General features: G+C 41.9%; 1 protein-coding gene across 2 annotated transcripts in view; it reads left to right on the top strand.

Annotated features, from left to right (window-relative positions):
- HIVEP1 (human immunodeficiency virus type I enhancer binding protein 1) overlaps positions 1-20,688 on the top strand; it is a 119,532-nt gene that overhangs the window by 75,197 nt on the left and 23,647 nt on the right. For both annotated transcript variants that reach the window (XM_010573216.1, XM_010573215.1), the window contains exon 4: positions 13,680-19,627. In XM_010573216.1, the coding sequence (XP_010571518.1) occupies positions 13,680-19,627 (5,948 nt within the window). The remainder of the gene's footprint in view (positions 1-13,679; positions 19,628-20,688) is intronic.

Below are 20,688 nucleotides of genomic sequence, written 5' to 3'. Positions count from 1 at the left end.
TTTTCAGATTCTTGCTTGCGGCTGGAGATGCTGCATGTGGAATTTGAAGACGAAGCTGTGTGTTCTCCTGTGTCCTCAGTTTCAGATCCTCAGCATAGCTGTTCACTTCTTGGTCTGTGAAGATGGATTTCTAAGTTGCTCTCACTTCTTCAGAAGTCCAAGCGTTGTGACAGATCTATCTTGATGATAGAGTTCTCTTCCAGAGGTCCCACAAGTTTGTCTCTAAGACAGTATCAGAATTTCACCCAGATCAGTTCTCTTTCCAGAGTCTCATGCTTCGATACTAGTAGTGCCCTCTTCATTGGCATCCTGAGATGCAGAAACGTTGTTGGCAGGTCCAAGAGTTCTGTCTGACTCAATCAGTGGTTGCTTAAATGGCAGCAGGCTCTGTCAATATTTACTGAGAAACCACCAAGACAGAACCATTCAAAGCCCTGGTTTGGACTCCAGCAAGGTCCAAGCAACTTCTGGGGTGCTGTTGAAAAATACCTTTATTTCCAGCCTCTGTCATGGGGCTACCCAGGGCCTCCATCTGCGCTTTCAGTGGGTGCTGATCTGTCTCTGAATCCTTAAGGTTGACACAGCATTTGGTGGAGTGGCTCTATAGTCGCTGTTTGCATGCAGGACTGGAAGACTCTCCATTCACTTGCTTAGGTCCACGTATAGCTGTGTGGAACCACCCATCATGTGAATGTACATTTGAGCGATCATGGAGAGAAAGAGTAAAGAAAGGAGAAATTAGGTTCCGGTAGCAAATATTCTCCGAGATGCACAATCCACATGCACATATGTTCCCCTCCCACACTTGCAGTCCCTTCAGAGTAGTGTGTTGGCATGGAGGAGAGGCAACTGAAATTAAATGCCCTTTACCTTGTTTGCCCATCTGCTGTTTTTTTTAACCGGAATATTATTTTCCTAGTAAGTTGAACGGCACTGAGATTTGGGTGAGGAAGTTTGTAATTATAAATGGAAACATGAGACTTTATTTCAGAAACGTAGGTTCTGCTGCAGATTCATGGTAGACATATTTTGTATCTTCAGTGTCCTTCTAAACCCTCCCTACCTTATCATCCCTCTTGTTAAATGAATGCATGTTATTGACAAAATTGCAGAGGGAGTTTTAAATGCATTATTATAAATATACCAGCATTCTCCGTAGGTAAAGAAAACATTGCATACGTCTTACCTTAAAGACTGATGCCCTTCTTATGTTGCCACGTCCCAGCTTACAGGTGACTCTCATCGGCCCACCATCTGGCCCCAAAGGAGCGGCCGGGTCCCTTCCCTCTCCCCTCCCGGCAGGCAGTCCCCATCCCGCGCCTGCCGCGGCGGCATTCCCTGCCAAGAAGCAGGTGGGAGCGCTGCGTGCTGGGGATGCACCCTGCTCCCTAGGGCGTCAGCTGGGGTCAAAACTGTGTCTTTCGTTCAAGGGAAATAGGAAATTGAACAAGGAGGGGAGAGATCAAACAAAACTCTGGAAATGTGATGCTAAACAATTTAAGCGTTTTGATTCACCAGCTTAGAGTGACCTCATCCTCCACAGATGTTTCCCTGAATTTTTCCTGTAGGTTTGCAAGCATGTGAGCTTTCTGGATTCTTTGCTGCTGTGGTACCCATGTACTGTCATTAGTCCAAAACATTTTCTTTCCGTTTTGTATTTGTAGGAAACTCTGCCTTACTTTTTAGGCAAGACATGTAACCAAGATCCAAAGTTTCATTTGATTCTTTTCATCTTTCCGACCTTATCTTCAGCAACCATATGGGCTAGAAATACAGTGACTCTACATGGAAGTATATAATCTTCAAAAATTGCAAGTTACAGTAGTGTCCTGTTTGCTACTTAACGTTAGCGAGAGGATTAGCTTGCCTTTTTATTTTTCTGTTGACACACGCCAGAGCTACCTGCTTTTCACTTTCCAAATGTTCAAAAGTACAAGCTAGCTAATGGTATTTCATGCAATTCAGTTGTGCGTTTTCCTGATGTCTGATTTCATAAAGTGATTGTATCTACATTAAAATATGTCAATACATGTGTCTGAGAGGTAATTTATTTAAATTGTTCTGTGTACGTCAAACTATAAGGCTTTAAATCAAGACTGAATTATTTTCCTAAAATATTTAGAGCAGCTCAGACAGCCGTGATTGGCTTAATGCAGGAACTATTCGTGTCTGTAGCTCATGTCACACAAGATCTCACATTTTCATAAAGTCCTATCTATTCTTAAAATCTGTGGTGTTTTCACATTGAGGGAACATTTCATGCTGCTAATAACAACAATGACAACTTGAAAGATCCTTTCTGTCTTCAGGCACATTCAGTGCAGCGTTTTGTGCCGATGAAGGACAGTGAGAAAACTCTCCTGACTTCCGAGGGAGTGGGAATAGTCTCTGATACCAATCATTTAACGTCATTTTTCATTGCTTTCGTCTTCAATAGTTAAGTACATTTTAATGTCCTCGTTTTACCAGTGGGGGAAAACTGGTAAAAGTGGAGATGTTTTCATGCTCTTTGCTCTGAGAAATGACGTTAGAATATGGGCTTAACCCAGGGAAGTTTTCTGCCTCCTGTAAACCTTCTGGGTTGTGAGTCAATGTCTGTAACTGTTATTTCTATTTTAATTTTCTTTGGTTAGTACATTTAGTTTAGACTACTAGCAGCTGAAATCTGCTTGGTAAATCCACTCCTAGTGCTAGACACAGCAAGAGCTGGTATTGTTTTGACAGGCAGACAAACAGATTTACAGTTTTAAATTGAACATTTCATCCTTTGGAGCTATTATGAGAACTTGGTTAAAGCATTAATGGGATGTTAAAGTAATAGTATTTTGACTTTTCCTGACAAGTATAGCAAATTTTTTGAGTGACAGTTCAGCAAAAGAGATTCCAACCTGCAAGTATCATTTTCAAAGGGACATCATACAAATTAACTTTGTAAAATAATTGTTGAAAAAGCATTTTCCTGATAGTAAATGGGAAGTGGCTATTCCAAATCATGGTACAGTGCATTGTTAAGTCAGAGGCTATGTTTTCAGATGCAATAACATTTGAGCTTGACCCTGCTTTAGTGCATAGAAGGATTTCTTGCAAGTTCCTAAAATCTGAGGCCAGAACAAGCTCGTTTTTGTGCTTGGAGGCTGCTGAGCTAACAAACTAGCTAATTCAAGAGGCATACCTACGCGCGTGTAGTAAATGCAATAGGTTGCTAATTTTAGCTGATGTGAGCTGGGAGCAAGCCAGTTGTAGAAACGCAAGATTTTTTCACTTGTTAGCTTCCTTGTAAGTCTGCCTTGCATATGAGTAATGAGTATTTTTTTTCATACTTTCCAGATACTCTTTTAGCTCAGGGAGTCGTTAATTTCCTTTGGCCTCCTTCTAAAGGGAAAATATAACATATAAATGGATGGTGGCTTAGATACAGTGTACCACTCTCTGGTAGTTATATGCTATAGGCTGACCTGGATGGAGTCTTTCATAGGAATCTCCTAAAAAGGTGCATGTGTATTTGTGTGGGAGGGAGAAAAAAGAGACTGTGGACAACTGTGGAAAAGGGCAGGCGAGGATGGGAAAAGAGCTGAGAGTAGCTCAGTGGGGTCTCCCACTGATGCCAAAGAAACCTGGCGGGGAGGTCATCCTTCCCACCTCTAGCACACCAGACCGAACTTGCATGGTTAGGACATTCCCGGTGTCTAGATTTCCATCGAATCAACTTCTCCGGCTTTAGTCATGTTCACAGCACCATTTAGTCCTAAAAGACAGACCTGCTTTGTAAGGCTTTTCCTACTCACTTTGCCAGAGCTCCTATTCCTTTCTCTATTTTTAAATAGTACGGTTGTTAGGTCTAAGCTCTTTGCTGCTCTTCGTTTCTCTTCAGTTCCATACAGGCAGTATGGAAATTGCTCCATTTGATCCCTGCTTTTCAAATGGAAGATTAAATTAAAGAAATGCAGAGAATATGACTAAGGAGCTTGTTCTGTTTGAACATCATTATATGTAAAGAGAGTTTAGTTAACAACTTGTTCCTTTAATTTCTGGTTTTTTCCCCTCAGACTCGTTTTTAGGGATTTTATATTCAGTATCTTATCTGACCAGATAGCAGTTGCTTGTTGCTGATAACCCTTAAACTGGTTGCTGTTTCGTGAGCCATTCTATAATTCTGTTTTAATGGCCTTTCTTCTTCTGTGTGTTAGGGGTAGAAGTTGTTCTAATGATTTACTAGCCAAATCCTAATTTTCCAGTAAGAACCGATAAACCTTAAATTGCAAACAGGTAATTTAATGTGAAACTCTTCACAACATTGCCTGATGTTCAGTGAAGATTTCCAGATGTCCCTGAGGTATTTTAGTTAATTTCTGGCAATATATTTTCTCTAACTGGTTATGTTTAAACAGTTTCATTCTTACATGGATAACTGAGTGGAACTGGTTTTCTGATTAGGCTTCGACGGGGAGCTCATTAATTTGTCTTTGGGGAGGCTTCCTGTCTTTTTTCGTATCTTTGGAGTGCCCAGTGAGGAAGAAGAACTTGGACTGGGATGGCTGGTGATGTTAGCTGTCATAAAGTCTCTGCACCTGCTCATAGTCAATGTGCATTATCTTTACAGCACTTAAGCAATGATTAGTTTAATTGGTTTAGTATTAAGGCTTCTGCATAGATTAGAAATGTAGTGTTGTTAAATGGCTGTAATGCAGAGCCAGTAGATAAATTCTATAGAGCTACATAATATAGTAAATATTTTTTATTTTTTTGAGTGTGTGTAAAAAACTGTACTATACACTTTTGCTGAATGTTCATATATTGACATTTTGTGTGAGTAGTTAGGCATTAACCGTAGGTTGCGTGGTCGGCATTTGCCATTCTTGTGTTGCCTTTCTTCTGTCTTTCAATGAAATGCTCAAGTCCTGTGGAACTTTACAGTGGTTCAGTCTCTGCTGGTTTCTTATACACATAGTAGTGGGAAATCTCAATCAGTATCAAATGTCATGTTTCATTCTGTATGTTTCATGCTGGGCAGGAAATTAACTCTTCTTTGGGAAAAAAATATCCATTTCACTTTGGTCAGAGATTTTCAGATGTGCTGAAATGTTGCATTTGATTCCTGTTCACATATGGATGTTGGCATTTCTCAGCTGAGGATCTAGTGTTACCTCAGTGGTCAGATGTTTATTGCTGTTTGATCTTCAAGGTCTTCCTCATCAAGCACGCTGGTTTTGCAGCTAAAAATCTGCCAGTTGTTACTTTCTTCACTCAAGCCAACAAGCTAAATGCACAAAATGAGACCAGACTCTCACGAAGAAGATCTTTCTTGGTCTCATTAGCATAGGGTAGTTATGTCCTTACACCCCATCAGAAGTCTCGCCATCGAGATTATCTTGATGTGAATAGCCATGACGTGAAAAGATGCTGTCAGAAAGACAGCCCCGGACTGCAACTTGTCATTTACTCTTTACCTGTCCCAAGGCCAAACAAGATTTGGCAGGCTCTCACGTCTGGGATGAAAGTGTATCACAGGGGAGCCTCCTGATAAGTCCAAGGTGTGTGCCTCAGGGCAAAGGTGTCTCGCTTCTGTTATGCTAAGATGTTATTGCACAATGTATACAGCTAATCCGCTCTGCCCTCGCTAATGGTGCCACGGTATTTCATCTACTGCGTGAGGAGTAGCCCAGAGTACGCCGTTGTGGCTGCACCCTTAAACCTATCATTTGCTGTATTTCCCTTACTAGGTTGTATGTGTTCTTGATTCTTGGGAAGAACCTTTTCTGTTTCGAACTAACGAGTTAATCGTTTCTGTATCTCTTTCCCCTAGCTTTGGTGAGTCCAGGAAGTTATTCTGCCCTTTCAGCTTTAGTGCATCTTTGCAACTCAAACACCCGTGAGAGAGGTGCTGAGACGTGGGGTCTGAGGAGCCTCTTGCTCACTCCCACACCAGCTCTTGTCTCTCTCAGGCTATATAGGCAGGCCTATTCTTTCAGGAAAATGTTACTCAAAGGCAAGAAATACTTCTTCCTTTCCCCAGTTTTACCTTCAAAGTGGTAATCCACTCCTGCTAATATAGAGTTAGTGGAAAAAGTAGGTTGTATAGTTTAAACTTCACCATTTGTACCAAACGTTATTAAATTTTTGCCTGTTCTTAATGATTGCTCACTTTTGGGAGCCAGCAATATGGGTATTTCTTGGAATGCATTTAGTTGAAAACCTATAAATTGCATATTATTAGATTTAGATATAAAGCAGTGCCAGCCACATCTGTGGTGATGCTAAAGCATCCTGTGGAGCAAACTGAATGGTTTTAGATTGCATTGTTTTTGCTGAGGTGCCTGTTAGCTTTGTCATCGGTGAGATGAAGTGTGCACAGAATTTACTAATGTGATTTGTTTGGTGGTGGAAGTTGCAAACGGGAAAAGGAATTAAGCAACAAGAAAAACAGAAAAGCAGGATTCCTGGGGGATGCTATTGCCCAGGTAGCCAGGGAGTGTATTATTGGTCTGTATTCTGATCCAGATGATTTAATAAGATGAAGACGTATAGAAGCATGCAAACAGTCTGCTGGGTATAAACATGTGCAAAAGTACTTTGCAGACCTGCAGCTTTATGTATTCCAATCTCACAACAATGGAAATGGATGAAAACTGTGATAAAATGACTATGATAAAATGGCTTCTGTTATAAAGTGACTACATTTGGGGACAAGGGGAGAGCAGTGGATGTCATTTTTTTACCTTGACTTTAAGAAGGCTTTTGACACTGTCTGCCACTGTATTCTTGTCTCTAAGTTAGGGTGTTAAGATGTGGGCGGGTGGACAACCAGTGGAGTCATAAGTCTGGTTTCAACAGGTAGAAATGCAAAGCCCTGGCAGGAGGAGCCCCTGCAGGGAGACGGGCCGGGGACTGACCGACGGATGGACGGACGGACCGGGGAGCAGCAGCTCTGCAGCAAGGCCCTGGGGGTGTGGGGGGGCAGCCAGCTGGGCAGGAGCCAGCAGCACGCCTGGCAGCGGCGGGGGGGCACGTCCTGGGCTGTAGGAATGAGAGCACGACCGGGAGATCAAGGGACGGGATTGTCCTCCCCTACTCGGCATCTCTACCTGCTGTGTCCAGTTTCGGGCCCCCCGGTACAGGAGGAACATCAAAAAACCTGGAGTGAGTTCAGCGTTGGGAGAGCCCAGCCATCAGGGCTGGAGCACTTGTCCTGCGCGGAGAGGCTGAGGGACCGGGGCTCATTCAGCCTGGAGAAGAGGTGGTTTGGGGGGTATCATGAAGGTGGAGTCAGGCTCTTCACAGTGGAGGATGACGGGGGGGTGGACGAGAGGCAACAGGAATAAGCTGAAAGAGGAGGAGGCACGGACTGGCTTGTTCCCCCCGAGGGCAGTCACGCCGTGGAAGATGTTGCTCACAGAGGCTGTCTAGACTCTCCTTGGAGGTTTCTGAGACCCAGCTGGACAAAGCCCTAAGGACCCTGGTCTGATCCCATAGCTTGCCCTTATTTGAGCAGGAGGTTGGGCTAGAGACTTGCTGAGGTCCCTTCCCACCTGGATTAGCTTGTGGTGTTATGAAATACTAATTTTTTAATTTGGGAAACTTACTTAGTGGTGGAGGTACTGGTATGATTCCTTGCTGTATATATCAACATACATTTTCTCTACAATTGCCTTTAATATATGAACTTGAGATACACTGATTTTATGGGCTTACCAGGGTGTGATGGTAGTGAGCATTAAAATTTAATTTGACTTTACAAAAATGTATGCTGTCATTTAGGCGAATGGCACTACTCAAATGAGTGCTAGTACCACATATTAACATAGCTGCACCTTTCCTGGAGCTTGTGTTAGTAGGATTTTTGCTCTTTCGGTTAATGATGAGAAAGTATGCTAATAAAATAGTCAGTCCAGTATGAAAACCTGGTGTGAAATGACCCTTAAAAGAGGATTGGGGAACCTCTCTCTTGCTGACAGCCAATACAATACCTTTGATGGGTCACATATCAACCCAGAGCTTAGCGTTGTCTGTTAAAAACACTAAGAAAAATAGTCATGTGTTTACTGGCAGTATGAAATCATGAAACCGTACTTTCTTCATCCATGCTTTATGGAATGGTCCAGTATTTGCTGATATGAACATAAGGACAAACGTTGGCATAGATGAACACTTGATCCAATCCCTACCAGACTGGTTTAGCCTTTGAATGTCAAAGCTCCCCCCCCTCTTTTTAAGTAATTAATGTCAAATTGTGCTTTACGTACAGATCAAGTGGTTTTTAAGAGTCCACTCTGTATATGTTTGAACTGGTGTCCTCAGCAATAAAAGCTCTTAAGCACAGATTAAGCCTACTGACAGAGATTTTCAAATATCGCTGCTGACTTGGAGTGCCCCAGGTTCTTTGACTTGATTCCTGACCTCTGAAATGGGGAGTGACCACCCTGTGACCGTCTCAAGAAGGCTGAAGTTAGGCATCTGAAATAAGACTCTTAAAATTGTTGGTGTTTGACTTTAAAATCCTCTCTATTTGTGCTTAAAATTAAGCACAGCGCTTGGGGTTAATCTTGTTAAAACTTTCTGAAGACTGTGAACATTTCCATAGTTGTATGTGTGGTTTATGTAACCAAGATTTTGGAAAAACTGTAATTTTAGGAAAAATACTTATGGCTGTACTTAACGTGTAGGAGGTAGTATGAAGCTAAAGGGGTAATTTAATAAAAAATGAAAGTTTAGTTATGCCCTGCTGTGTTTAATGTAAGTTCTGGTGGCCTTGCATTTGCCGGCAAGACTTAATTTCTTTATCTCATAATCATGTTCTTATTCATGGAAACAGACCCAGTGGGGTGATTCATGAGTGCTTTTGATAGTTTCAGTGAAATCAAAATAAAATAAGTATCAGATGTCAAGAATAAGAATATTTTGAATATCTAAAGACACCAGGAAGCTTAGCTTTAATCAGAATAAGATCTTTAGTAATGGTCTCTCTCTTTTTGAAAACTCCTCCATCTTTGGATCACTGCCATTGTTAGATGTCAGAGTAATCTTTTAGCTGTAAGTTTAAGACATCAGTTAGTATTTGAACACTTTTGGAAGAGGCTTGATCTTACTTGCAGTGCCCTGGGAGCCGGAGTACAGATTTAGGAGCTAAAGTTTAGGCACTTAGATTTGACAATCTGGTCTCTGTATGGAAGCCTACAATGATGTTTAAAATTCTGCAACATGAAGTGAGCTCATGAGATGAAATTGTGCCGTTCATTGGACTGTAGGGGCAGGTTGTGGTTGCTTGCTCTGTGTTGCACAGGGTAGCATGAAGGGAGAAGGGAGCTCGCTGCCTTGCTTTGGTTCCTTCTTATTCGCTTCCTCTTTTTTTAAGTGCAAGCGTGTAGCTCTGTTAGAAGGGAGAGAAAGTGTGGGTGTTATAATAACGTGTAGGCTTTGAGACAGGCAGTTCTGGAAGTTACTTAAACAAAACCATTGAGATCATTTTGTCAAGACACTGTCTAATTCACCAGTAAATGCTTTGGAAGAAAAATCAGATCACTTACACCTTTCCTTTATTTGCTGCATGAGTTACTCTGCCAGGTTGCTATCTACACCATCACACTTGTGTTCTTTTGCTCAATTTCCTGTGCACAGAGCAAAGTGCAGCAGAGAGATTACATGTGAACAAAGTCATGTTTAGAAACATTAGTTTTTCTTGTCATGTTTTGAGTGCAGAGTTCATACCAAAGCAAAAGAATTAAACAGAGAGTCTTGATAGCAAAGCAGAACATAGCCAACCAGGCAAAGCACGAAAGAGATCCTCCGGTGTCCCTGGGATGTGAAAAGTGAGGCACAGAGCACAACGGCACTGTTGCCTCTTCTCTCGGGCTGGGTAACTTAATCCTATTTGGTGTAATACAGCTTATGGAGAAGATACTTTTTAGACATCTGATGGAGGTCACAGCACTTCTCAACACCACCACTTCACCACCTGAGACAAAGGGGAGTTACCACTGAACGATGAGAAGGGCTTTGTGATTGCAGCGGAGGTGAGCAGAGCACGCGGAGTGGCAGGGAGAGAAAGAAACGCAGGTCAGCTCCCCCCCTCCGCCCCCCATGAGGATGCTTTCACATTCTCTTCGTTCAGTGTCAGCTTGTTGATGTGAGTACACGGCCCTGGCAAGTTATCACGATCCTAAAAGTTTGTAGCTCTGAAGGTCTGTTTCGCATTCTGGGACTGACGCTTGCCGCCAGTTTTGTTGTTGCCTCTGGAAATATTGATGCAGTTGATCTTTGTGTAAGCATGCAGCTGTAGATTAACAAACATGTGATGGAGTATCTTCAACAAAAAGAAGACTTATACAAAAGGAACAAAAAGCTAAAAATAAGTGAAATGAAGTTGTCAGGGATTCCTTTTTTCCCCAAATATGCTAGAGATCTGATTGTTAGCAAACATGAGGTGACTATTTCCATTAATAATAAGGATTTCTAAATTATCCAGGAGTAGAGTGGAGCAGAGGACTTTAGCTGTTGTTAAGCCTTGTAAAACCATTTTCAAGAATGTACATTTTACAAGATTTTATAGGTGGGTACACTGAAGCAAACCCATGACTCCATCTCTGGAATCACAAAAGATGAGTCAGAAATACAAATAAGAAACTAGTTCTCATGATTTCTGTAGACTGGAATTTTATTGGTGTAGAAGCAGCAAAATTAGTGGTTGTGAAGACTAAAGAAAATGACTATTCCTCTATGTAATGCAATACATAACTTGCCTTTGTTTATTCTTTTTTCTTTCCTTTTCAATTTCCTGAACAATTTTTATGGTTTGGCGTGTGTGGAACAACATTTTTTAAAAGTAAAGCAGTAAATAGGTTATGGAAAATTCTGATCTTGTATTCATAATTAATTCATATTTTTAATTGCTTGATTGGTAGATTAGAGATATGTTTTTAGGCTTTCGTAAGCCACATTACATCTTTCAGCTGTGTTGGTTTCCAGTTTGCTAGCATGATGCAGGTTGAGTATGCTTGTTCGTCTGCACTGTATGGTTGAAACCCAGGAATAGTAGTTATTTAATATTCTGAGGCATCAGGAAGCAGCACATCATTTGATCGTTCAATTGCTGCAGTATAGAACACCTTAGTCTTTTTTGTGTATGTTTGTCTGCGTGCATGTTCACAATTCCTGGCGCTCGTACCTTCCTAGCTATGTGTAATCTGCCCAGCTCTTCCCGTAGCGCTCCGGTGCAAACACCAGCAGTATGATCGGTGTGGAGGCGTGATTGTGACGGGATAAAAGCTGCAGTGTGTGCATAAAAGGAACCAAATTACTTACGCTCAATTAACGTGGCCATGCTTCAGAGAGATCACCAAACCATGGCTAAAAGCACCCTTTTATGTAATTGCCTTGTTATTTTCGCTTTGATTTGTGTAAAATTGTTTTTGGTGTTATTGAAGAAAAAACAGTTGCAGTAGACTATGAATTTTAAAGAAGTCACCATTAGTACCACTGATGATAACTTATTAGTGTAAGCCACTCGTTTAACTGTGAAGCAATGGAAAGTACAAAACATTGTGATGGAAGACTGCTCAGCTTTGAATATGTTAAATCCAGTCTAATAAAGAGTAGGTTTTGGTGATAAAGCAATAAATGGAAAGTTTGTTTAAAGGTTAAGTGAACGATTACTGCAGAAATTTCTTTCCGGATGCACAAGAGGAGCACGAAGTCCCCATAACTAGGATTTGGAGCCCATAGTTCTGGCAAGGGATTCAAGCATCTCTTTCATGGGACTGCTGAATGTGACAGAACAGTGTCTTACTCCTCACAGTTAAACCTCCTCTAGTAGGGCTGAGAGAGGAATAGGTCAGGTTCTGCAGAACTTCCACATTTGCACATTTCCACATTTAAGTGTGCTGTGTACTCTTTAATCTTCCGGTCTGCAGGGAAATCTCAATATCCATTCACCCTAAAGGAATATATGTGTACATTAAGTTGGCATCAAGTTGCAAACGAGATTTTGAACTTCCAAGTATCTAGCGTTAGCACGTATCCCAGCTGGGTTATGCTCTGGCACGGAGAAAACGTAACATCTTCTTGCCTTTCTTTTCATACTGGTCACTTTGCATTCTCTCCTGCCAGACAAGCTTTTGGCATTGCCTGGATTTCCTTTACATGGAGCAGAAATTTCACCCTGGATTCATCAGCTCCAGTATCTCTTGCAGATGCACAGTATGCGTTGGCTTTCCTCCCACCGCAGTACAGAAGCCAGCCGGTGTTGCTGCAAGAGGATAGTCTTTGTGCCTCTCAGAGGGGGCCGTAGGGTTGATGGGTACTGGGAGGTCTGATCTTTCTCCTCTTACCTCCTTGTGAAGTTGACTGTGAGAATTCTGTCCCTCTCTACATTGTCTTAAGGTTGTTCTTAACCTAGAAGTGCACATAAACCTCTGCTCCTGGGTAACACTGTGCAGGTAAAACATACTACATGGAGTTACTCAGTACTGCTTCCCAAAATGTGTATGCAGCTGAACCTTTTCAGAGACGTCAGCCCTCTAGTCACATCAGATTCTTCCTTTGCTTTGAATATTGCCAATCAGGCAAATATAGGTTTGGCTAGCAGCCTAATGAATGAGTTGTAAAAGCTTAAGAAAATGGATTTACATCCATTTAATATTTGGCTTCCTCTGCACGACCAGGGGTGCTAGCTGAGGCAGTGGCTATGACTGAGTGTACGTTAGGGAGGAAGTAAAAAAAAAATGAAATAATTAACTAACAGATTAAATATCACACTGTTGAGGTAAACAAAGGTGTGTAACATCAGGTATCTGTAAAAAAAAAAAAAAGCTTGTAAGTATCAACACTGAAATTCAGTCTATATGTATTTTTTGTTATAGAGGAAATTGGACTTTGTACAAATATAAGTGCTTGCCATAGAATTATTCTGCTGAATAATACTCCAATTCATTTGCTTTTCAGTACACCCCTGAAACTCCACATGCATACCTGCTTAAAATCAGCAACAAGTATAGCTAGTAATGAAATAATTCAAATTTAGTTTATTTTGTTTCATGATGCACAAATAGAAGATCATTTAAGTGTGACTGATTTTATTCATCCACAGTAGATGCTCATCTGAAATGCTACTGAAGTTCAGTAATTGGAGCTCTGAAATACAGTATTTGACAGATGGTGTGGGTGGTTGTGCCGTTTCCATGATAAATCTACTTACAAATATAACCATGAGGAAGTTGTCTTCATTCCTTGACTACTGCAACATATAGATAGAAAAAGTGACAAACACCACATGAAAACGGATTTGTGTCTTGGTTCTTCATTTTCCGCTATAATGATTTGAATTTTTAAACAAGTGCAAAAGAGAGGTTTCTTTTTGCTTTATCTGAAAAGGAGTTGCTATAAATGCTAAAATATTCTTTCAGTAGCCTTTCTTTTCTTACATTTCCTTTGAAGCTTTTCCTATAGTGAATTACTTTTGTAATGTCTTACAGCATCAGTTAGAAAGCATTGCTCTTTATAGATGAAAGCAAAAGAGATCTTTGCTAAGATATGTTTACTGTTAAAAAAAATACTGGAGGCTGGAGAGATGGACAGTCCTGTTGCCCCAGGGCTTACTGTTGAAACTTAGAGATGAGAAAATGGTATAAATAAAAATATACTGCATTATCCAATTTTTATTTTTTTTAATTCTCTTTGTCTTTTAACAGAAATCGCCGATGCTGGTACTAGAGGAACCCAAGATACAATTAAGGGTGTGAAAAGAAAAAAGATTGTGACTGAAAACCACCTAAAAAAAATACCAAAATCGCCTTTGAGAAGCCCTGCCGAAGCCAAGGTTAAGCAAAATGTAGACCCTTCACCACTAAAAGCTCTTCCAGATGCCTCCGAACATGCACAGGATCACCTACCCGTGCAAAATGGAAATCAATGTACCAAACAAAACGGGGGAGCACTTAGTAGTGAGATAAGTGTTGAAACAACCAAATCTGAGACATCAATGCAGACAAAGCTTTCACTGACGCATCAGTCCTTAGATTTGGGTAAACAGGCAGTGGAGGATACTGATGCAAACCAACTGAACTCACCAGAGAAGAAGTCTCTCTCAAACTCCTCATCAAGTAAAACAAAGACTGACAGTAATGAATGTATTAATTTTGTTGACTGCAGTACGTCATCCCCATGTACACGTACTGCATTCGATGTCTTACTAAAAGCTATGGAGCCTGAACTGAACACCTTAGCACAAGAGTGCCCCCCTTACGGGATGCAGATAGAGAAACTGAGACCAAATAAAACTGTAAGCACCTCTTCTAGTCTCACGTCCAATACAATGAGCGTCCAAAACCAGTCTGCTTTGCCACAGCATGAGTTTGCAGCTGGACCTCACTATTATCCGTGTACGTTAAACAATGTGCATGTAGCAGCAACAGCCAAGACTGGACAAGCACAAGGCCAATCAGTTTCTCATTCACAAGACCTTATTACTAAAACCAGTCAACAAAATCACCAGGTTGTTATGTGTCCAAGTTTCACTAGATCGCTGGTGCAACAGCAGAGTCAAGAAAACCCCAAGCTCCAGCAGATATACAGCATAGCAGTAACTTCGTCTGTCGTTCACACCTCATCTTCCACTGTAACTCAGGTTTTTCCTCAAAACCAGTTAGTAGCCAGTTCGTCTTCACCTTTGTCAATTAGCACATCGAGTTCAGCACACTTGTCTATAGGTCCCATGTACAATTCAGCCCAGATAGCATCAGTTGTAAACCATGGTGTAGAACAAATATGTAACCTCTTGAAAGACCAGAAGCCTAAAAAACTAGGGAAATATGTCTGTGAGTATTGCAATCGGGCCTGTGCCAAGCCCAGTGTTCTCCAGAAGCACATCCGATCCCATACTGGAGAGCGACCATATCCTTGTGTGACGTGTGGGTTTTCATTTAAAACCAAAAGCAATCTGTACAAGCACAAAAAATCTCATGCACATGCTATCAAACTTGGACTCGTCCTACAACCAGATTCGGGTGGCCTCTTCTTATCTCATGACTCGGACAAAGCACTTAGCATTCATTCAGATGTGGAAGAAAGTGGTGAAAGTGAAGATGAAGGCACTGCTGATGAAAGACAAGATGATCAAGACCTGGAGCCTGCACAAATAGTGAAAGTCATTTCAAGTGCAGAAACATTGCGGAAAGGAAGCCCTATTCCATTGAGCAACCCAGACTGTATACCAGGTGACTCTTCATTACATGATACCGAACCTCAAGTAAGGGCAGCTTTACCAAAAGTAGTAGTTCATCCTGTAAATGTTTCTCCATTAAGGGCCGATAGCCCAAAAGTAACAGAACCAGCACCGGAGCTTGCTGCAGCACAGAGAAAAGGAGATTTTAAAGTGACAACTCTTCAGTCAAATTTAACACATACAGCCTCGTTCAAGGAGAGTGACATAAAGCAACATCAGAAAGCAGAAATGGGCCTGTTAGAGGAACAGCTGGGATCTGCAGTAGGAGCAGTCCATGCTCAGCTCCAGAGACAACAGGCAACTGAGGGTTCCCAAGATCAGCAAGGAAAATGTCTTTTGAGCCCTAGAAGTTTAGGTAGTACGGATTCTGGTTATTTCTCTCGTTCTGAAAGTGCCGATCAAACAATGAGCCCACCAGCTCCTTTCATAAGAGGATTGTTGAGCTCTGAGAAAGATCCAAACAAAAACCTGCCCTGTGTGCCACGATCAAGTGGTGTGGTAGCATCAGTGGTACAGACTGTTTGTGCCGAAAAAAATCTGGTTCTCTCTGGCCAAATGCGACCTCCCATGGCAACAAAAACTCTTGAGGAGCGTATCTCAAAGTTAATTTCTGATAATGAAGCTGTTGTGGATGACAAACAGTTAGATAGTGTGAAACCAAGAAGAACATCTCTTTCGAGAAGAGGAAGCATAGATTCACCAAAATCCTACATATTTAAGGATTCCTTCCAGTTTGATTTAAAGCCCATGGGAAGAAGAACTAGCTCAAGCTCTGATATACCAAAGTCTCCTTTCACACCCACTGAGAAATCAAAGCAAGTTTTTCTTCTTTCTGTACCGTCCCTTGACTGTTTACCTATAACACGAAGTAATTCCATGCCTACTACCAGTTACTCAGCAGTACCTCCAAATGTAATACCTCCCTCTCATCCCCTTCGAGGAAGTCAGTCATTTGATGATAAAATCGGCTCTTTATATGATGATGTTTTTGTATCGGGACCTGCTACTCCACTGAACCAAGGCGGACATCCTCGGACCCTTGTTAGACAGGCAGCAATAGAAGATTCTTCTACTGGTGAAAGTCAAGTTCTTGGACCGGTGCGATCTGTAGAAGAAAGTTATCTGGGGTGTAATTTATCAAATGAATCTTTATTGCAAAGGAGCAAGTCCCTGGCACAGGGATCAAATTTAGAAAAAACAAAGAAGTCCTCTCAGGTGCGAGGAACAATGTTTGAGTGTGAAACCTGCAGAAACAGATATAGAAAACTGGAAAATTATGAAAACCACAAGAAGTTCTATTGTTCAGAGTTGCATGGACCTAAAACTAAAGCAGCAATCCGCGAGCCTGAGCATAAGACTGTTCCCAACAGTACACAGCCTCAAATTCTACACTACAGAGTCACTACTTCAACTGGTGTGTGGGAGCAGACACCCCAGATAAGGAAGAGAAGGAAAATGAAAAGTGTTGGCGATGATGATGACCCACAGCAAAATGATACGAGCATACCATCAAAGAACACAGAAGGCCAAAGCAAGCCAGCAAATTCTTCCAGTCTCTCAAAACACAGCGCGACAGCAGTGGTAGGATCACAACAGCCGAGCAACCTTCTGCTTCAAAGTTCCCAAATTCAGCTTGTGGCTCGAGGCACAGATCAGACTACCGATCCAAAGACGGCTCCGCTCATTGAAAAGCAGGCAAGTTCAGCTGCGCAAGAAAAGGTGGAGTTGAAAAGACAAGGGACTGGCATTTCAGTAATACAGCACACCAATTCGCTGAGCAGAAATAGCTCCTTTGAGAAATCAGAGTCGTTTGAAAGAGTATCACCAGTTTCTTCTCAAGAGCCCAACAAGGTTGCAAAGCATCGCTCTTTGAATACAATTGTAATCCAAGAGGATAGACACTCTCATCTGAAAACTCCTCAGCATCATCAACCCCTGTCGTCTGAAGCACCTAGAGGGGAAGTTCAGGGAAGCCAAATAGTTTCTAATGAGAGAGGTGCCCCGCTTCAGCCGTCAAGACTTGTTCGCCAGCATAACATCCAGGTTCCTGAAATACTAGTCACAGAAGAACCAGACAGGGACCAAGAAAACCAGTGCAGCGATCAGGAAAAGACAGAAAGGTTTAATTGGCCACAGCGCAGTGAAACACTGTCAAAATTGCCAACAGAAAAGCTCCCACCGAAGAAGAAAAGAATTCGCTTGGCTGAAATGGAGCATTCATCTGCCGAATCAAGCGTTGACTCCACGCTTTCCAGAAGCCTAAGTCGGGAGAGTAGCTTGTCTCATGCCTCCAGTTTCTCAGCTTCACTCGATAAAGATGAAACTTTGAAGGCTGAGAACGCTTCCAAAGTGGAGCCTGTTAGTAAGTCATCCGAATTCCTCATGATTCCCACTGGCTCGCACGCACTGGCTGTGCCTGGACCTCTTTACCGGGAAATGAGACGTGCTGCCTCGGAGCAAATCAGCTGCACCCAGCCGTCAATGGAGGTTGTGGACTACAGGAGTAAGTCGTTCGACTGTGGAAGCATGTCTCCATCAAAACCTGCCCCACTCGTAGAGATAGCTGCTCCGAAAGTGTCATCTGCAAACGGAGTTACTGGACATGTGCCTCTGCTAGAAAGGAGGAGGGGGCCATTTGTAAGACAAATATCTTTAAATATTACTCCAGAAAATCATCAGCCTCAAGTTAAATCGACTTCTTCATTTCAGACAGCTCATGCTACAGATGTGCCCACAGTGCCATTGCACAGGCTGCAGACCTCTGGCAAATCTTCAGTGGAGTTTCCTTCAAGTACCCAGTATTCACAGACTCACTCCAGGCCTCACTCAGCAATTCAAAATTGTAATCCTGTTAGCCTGTCTTCGGTTCAGCAGCCTCTAGATCATGTGTTGAATAATCAAGGACAGCCATCCTCAACTCATCAGCCTTCCCAGACATCTACTAAAACATCAGCCCAAGGGGAACAAGTGAGCACATACGCACTTTCTTGTCATCCCGATGAAAAAAAGGATTGTTTTGCTCCCAAGTATCAGCTTCAAGTTAAAACGTTACATATAGGTCAGCCATACTCTTCTAAAATGGTAAAAAATACTTTATCAACTCAGACTGTTCCAAGTCAAGTTGGGGTAGACCAGAATGCATCCTCCTTTGAATTGCAGGCTAAACTGCCTGACATGTCTAATCCATACTCTGTGCCTCCTCTAAAGCAAATTGTCCCTAATAACTGCAGCAGTCAAATACATCAGATTCCTCCTTTTGTGGTTCCTGTCCGTATTCACAGCAGTATGCCATCCTATGGCTTTGCAACTGTTACACCCCTTCCTCACATTTTAGTGACTCAGGATCAGGTAAATCAATCTGTTTGCAAAACAAATGTTGTGACAGTGCCAACGCTTGAAGGCAAAACTCAGCTGCCAAAATCTCACAAAGATCATCAGAGGACTTCGCCAAATTCCTTTGAATTTGAAAATTCACAACCAGAAAGTGGAACCAGAAATTCACCTTTGTCAAGCTCTTTGAATATTATTCAGAAAGTGCCAGTTAGCGGACTCTTCCCTCAACCAGAAGCTACAGCTTCAAGTAAACGAATGCTTTCCCCAGCCAACAGTTTAGATATTGCCATGGAAAAACAGCAAAAACGTGTTAAAGATGAGAGTGGAGCTGCCTGCATGACAGATGCTAGACCACTGCATTCACTGAACGTTAGATCTAATGACCCTACTAGTAAGCAAAAGAAACCAGTTTTGGTAAGACAGGTTTGCACCACCGAGCCTCTTGAAAATCACCTCTTAGATCCTGATGGTGTTGCACTGCATGAAAAAAGCAGCAAAGCCAGTACTTCAGACCTGCTGTTGCCTGACCATCATTCATCTGACACTGGGGGTTCAGAAACCCTGAAGGAGTCACCAGAATCTGAAGACCGTACGTCTTCAGCATCGCCGGTGTTTGTAGTTAGAAAACCATCTGAATTGTCTCCAGTGAATAATCAGAGTTCTCTTCTTAAGGCTGTAAGTAGCAGTCAAGAAAGAAGGTCCCCAAGTAACAGTAATGAGAGCAAGCACGTCAATAGCCAGGGCCAAGCAAAGTCTGTAACTCCATTGGCTGCGATGAATGCCGGAGAAGTGCAGCGGTTGTCATTTCCAAGCCTCAAGACCACAACGAATTTTACCTGGTGTTATCTCCTGAAGAGAAAACCATTGCATCTGCTGCAAAACGATCAGAAAATCTCGGCCTATTCTACCTGGACCATTAGTCCCAACAATCCCAATCCACTTGGTTTGTCGACAAAGGTAGCTCTCTCCCTCCTCAATTCAAAACAAAAAGTTGAAAAACCGCTGTACACTCAAGCAAGAACTAGCCATCCCAGATCTGATGTATTGGTCTATTCAAGCAAGTGGAAGAACAGCTTAACCAAGGTACTTAAGCTATGCTTGATGTATACTGATCATTTACAGAGGATTTGCTTTGGAAATCATGCTTGTTCATATTTTAGAGAATGTAATATGCCTGACATGTATAATAGATGTGCTTATTTTAGTTATGCTGGATCAAACTGCTAAAAAGATCTTCAGTAATTCCATTAAGAAACCTGTTCATAAGGATTTATCGCTTTTCATGGAAATTAGTTCCTGGATTTAAAGCTGTATATGAAGTGTTTATTGTGTCAGGAATGTGTTTGGCTATTTTTTAAATGCAAAGGGTAGAGCAAAAATCGTTCTGAGATAAATATTTGTTAAACACTTTTAGCTTAAAACAGGTTAATTTAAGATCATAATTGCATATTTTGCCTTAAAAATCAGCTGGTATTTTCTGTTATAAAAGAGTGCTCAGCCTGAACAGGTGTCCATGGATACGCCATGAAAATATTTTTCACCATCACTGATCGTCTAACTGTGAGAGGAGCAGTGTACCAGTTCCTTTTCTCCCACCTAGGTTAATCGGTGGTGTGAAATAATGACAAAAATAGCAAAGTTTAAAACAAAATTACGGCTGCCATAAAGCCACTGACAACTTCTTGGATCAGTATGGCTCCAAAGATGACATTAAATCTTGTGCAATGAAATATACTCCGGGCAATGTTTGTGACCCACGTAAAATACTACATCATTCTGGAGTCGCATGTGGCAGAGCAAAGTAGTCACTTGTTATTTCCTTAACAGCCTTGGGGTTGCACATGCGTGATCAGGATTTCACTCACTGGACAGTTTTGTTATGGGCAGGACCAAAGCTGTGCTGGTTTGCACTGGATTTGGCGTTCCTTAGTAATTGAGCCGCCTCTGTGAATGGGTAAAGGTGCCTCTCTGCCCTATAGTATGGCAAGAGGTGGCTGCGTCTATTTAATGCATCCAGTACTAGTTTTTATGGTGCCATCTTGTGAAACCGTAAAGCTTTCTGAAGAGAGCCTCGGCGTACAGCACGGTTTCACGCCTTTCTTTCCTCTTTCCTGCGTACGCCGTGTGTTTGATGCCAAACTTCT

Source organism: Haliaeetus leucocephalus, unplaced genomic scaffold, assembly GCF_000737465.1.
Source record: "Haliaeetus leucocephalus isolate CR32 unplaced genomic scaffold, Haliaeetus_leucocephalus-4.0 Scaffold373, whole genome shotgun sequence".
Lineage (NCBI taxonomy): Eukaryota > Metazoa > Chordata > Aves > Accipitriformes > Accipitridae > Haliaeetus > Haliaeetus leucocephalus.
The sequence above is the reverse complement of the archived record's forward strand: the minus strand, read 5'-3'. Positions and strand labels throughout refer to the sequence as shown.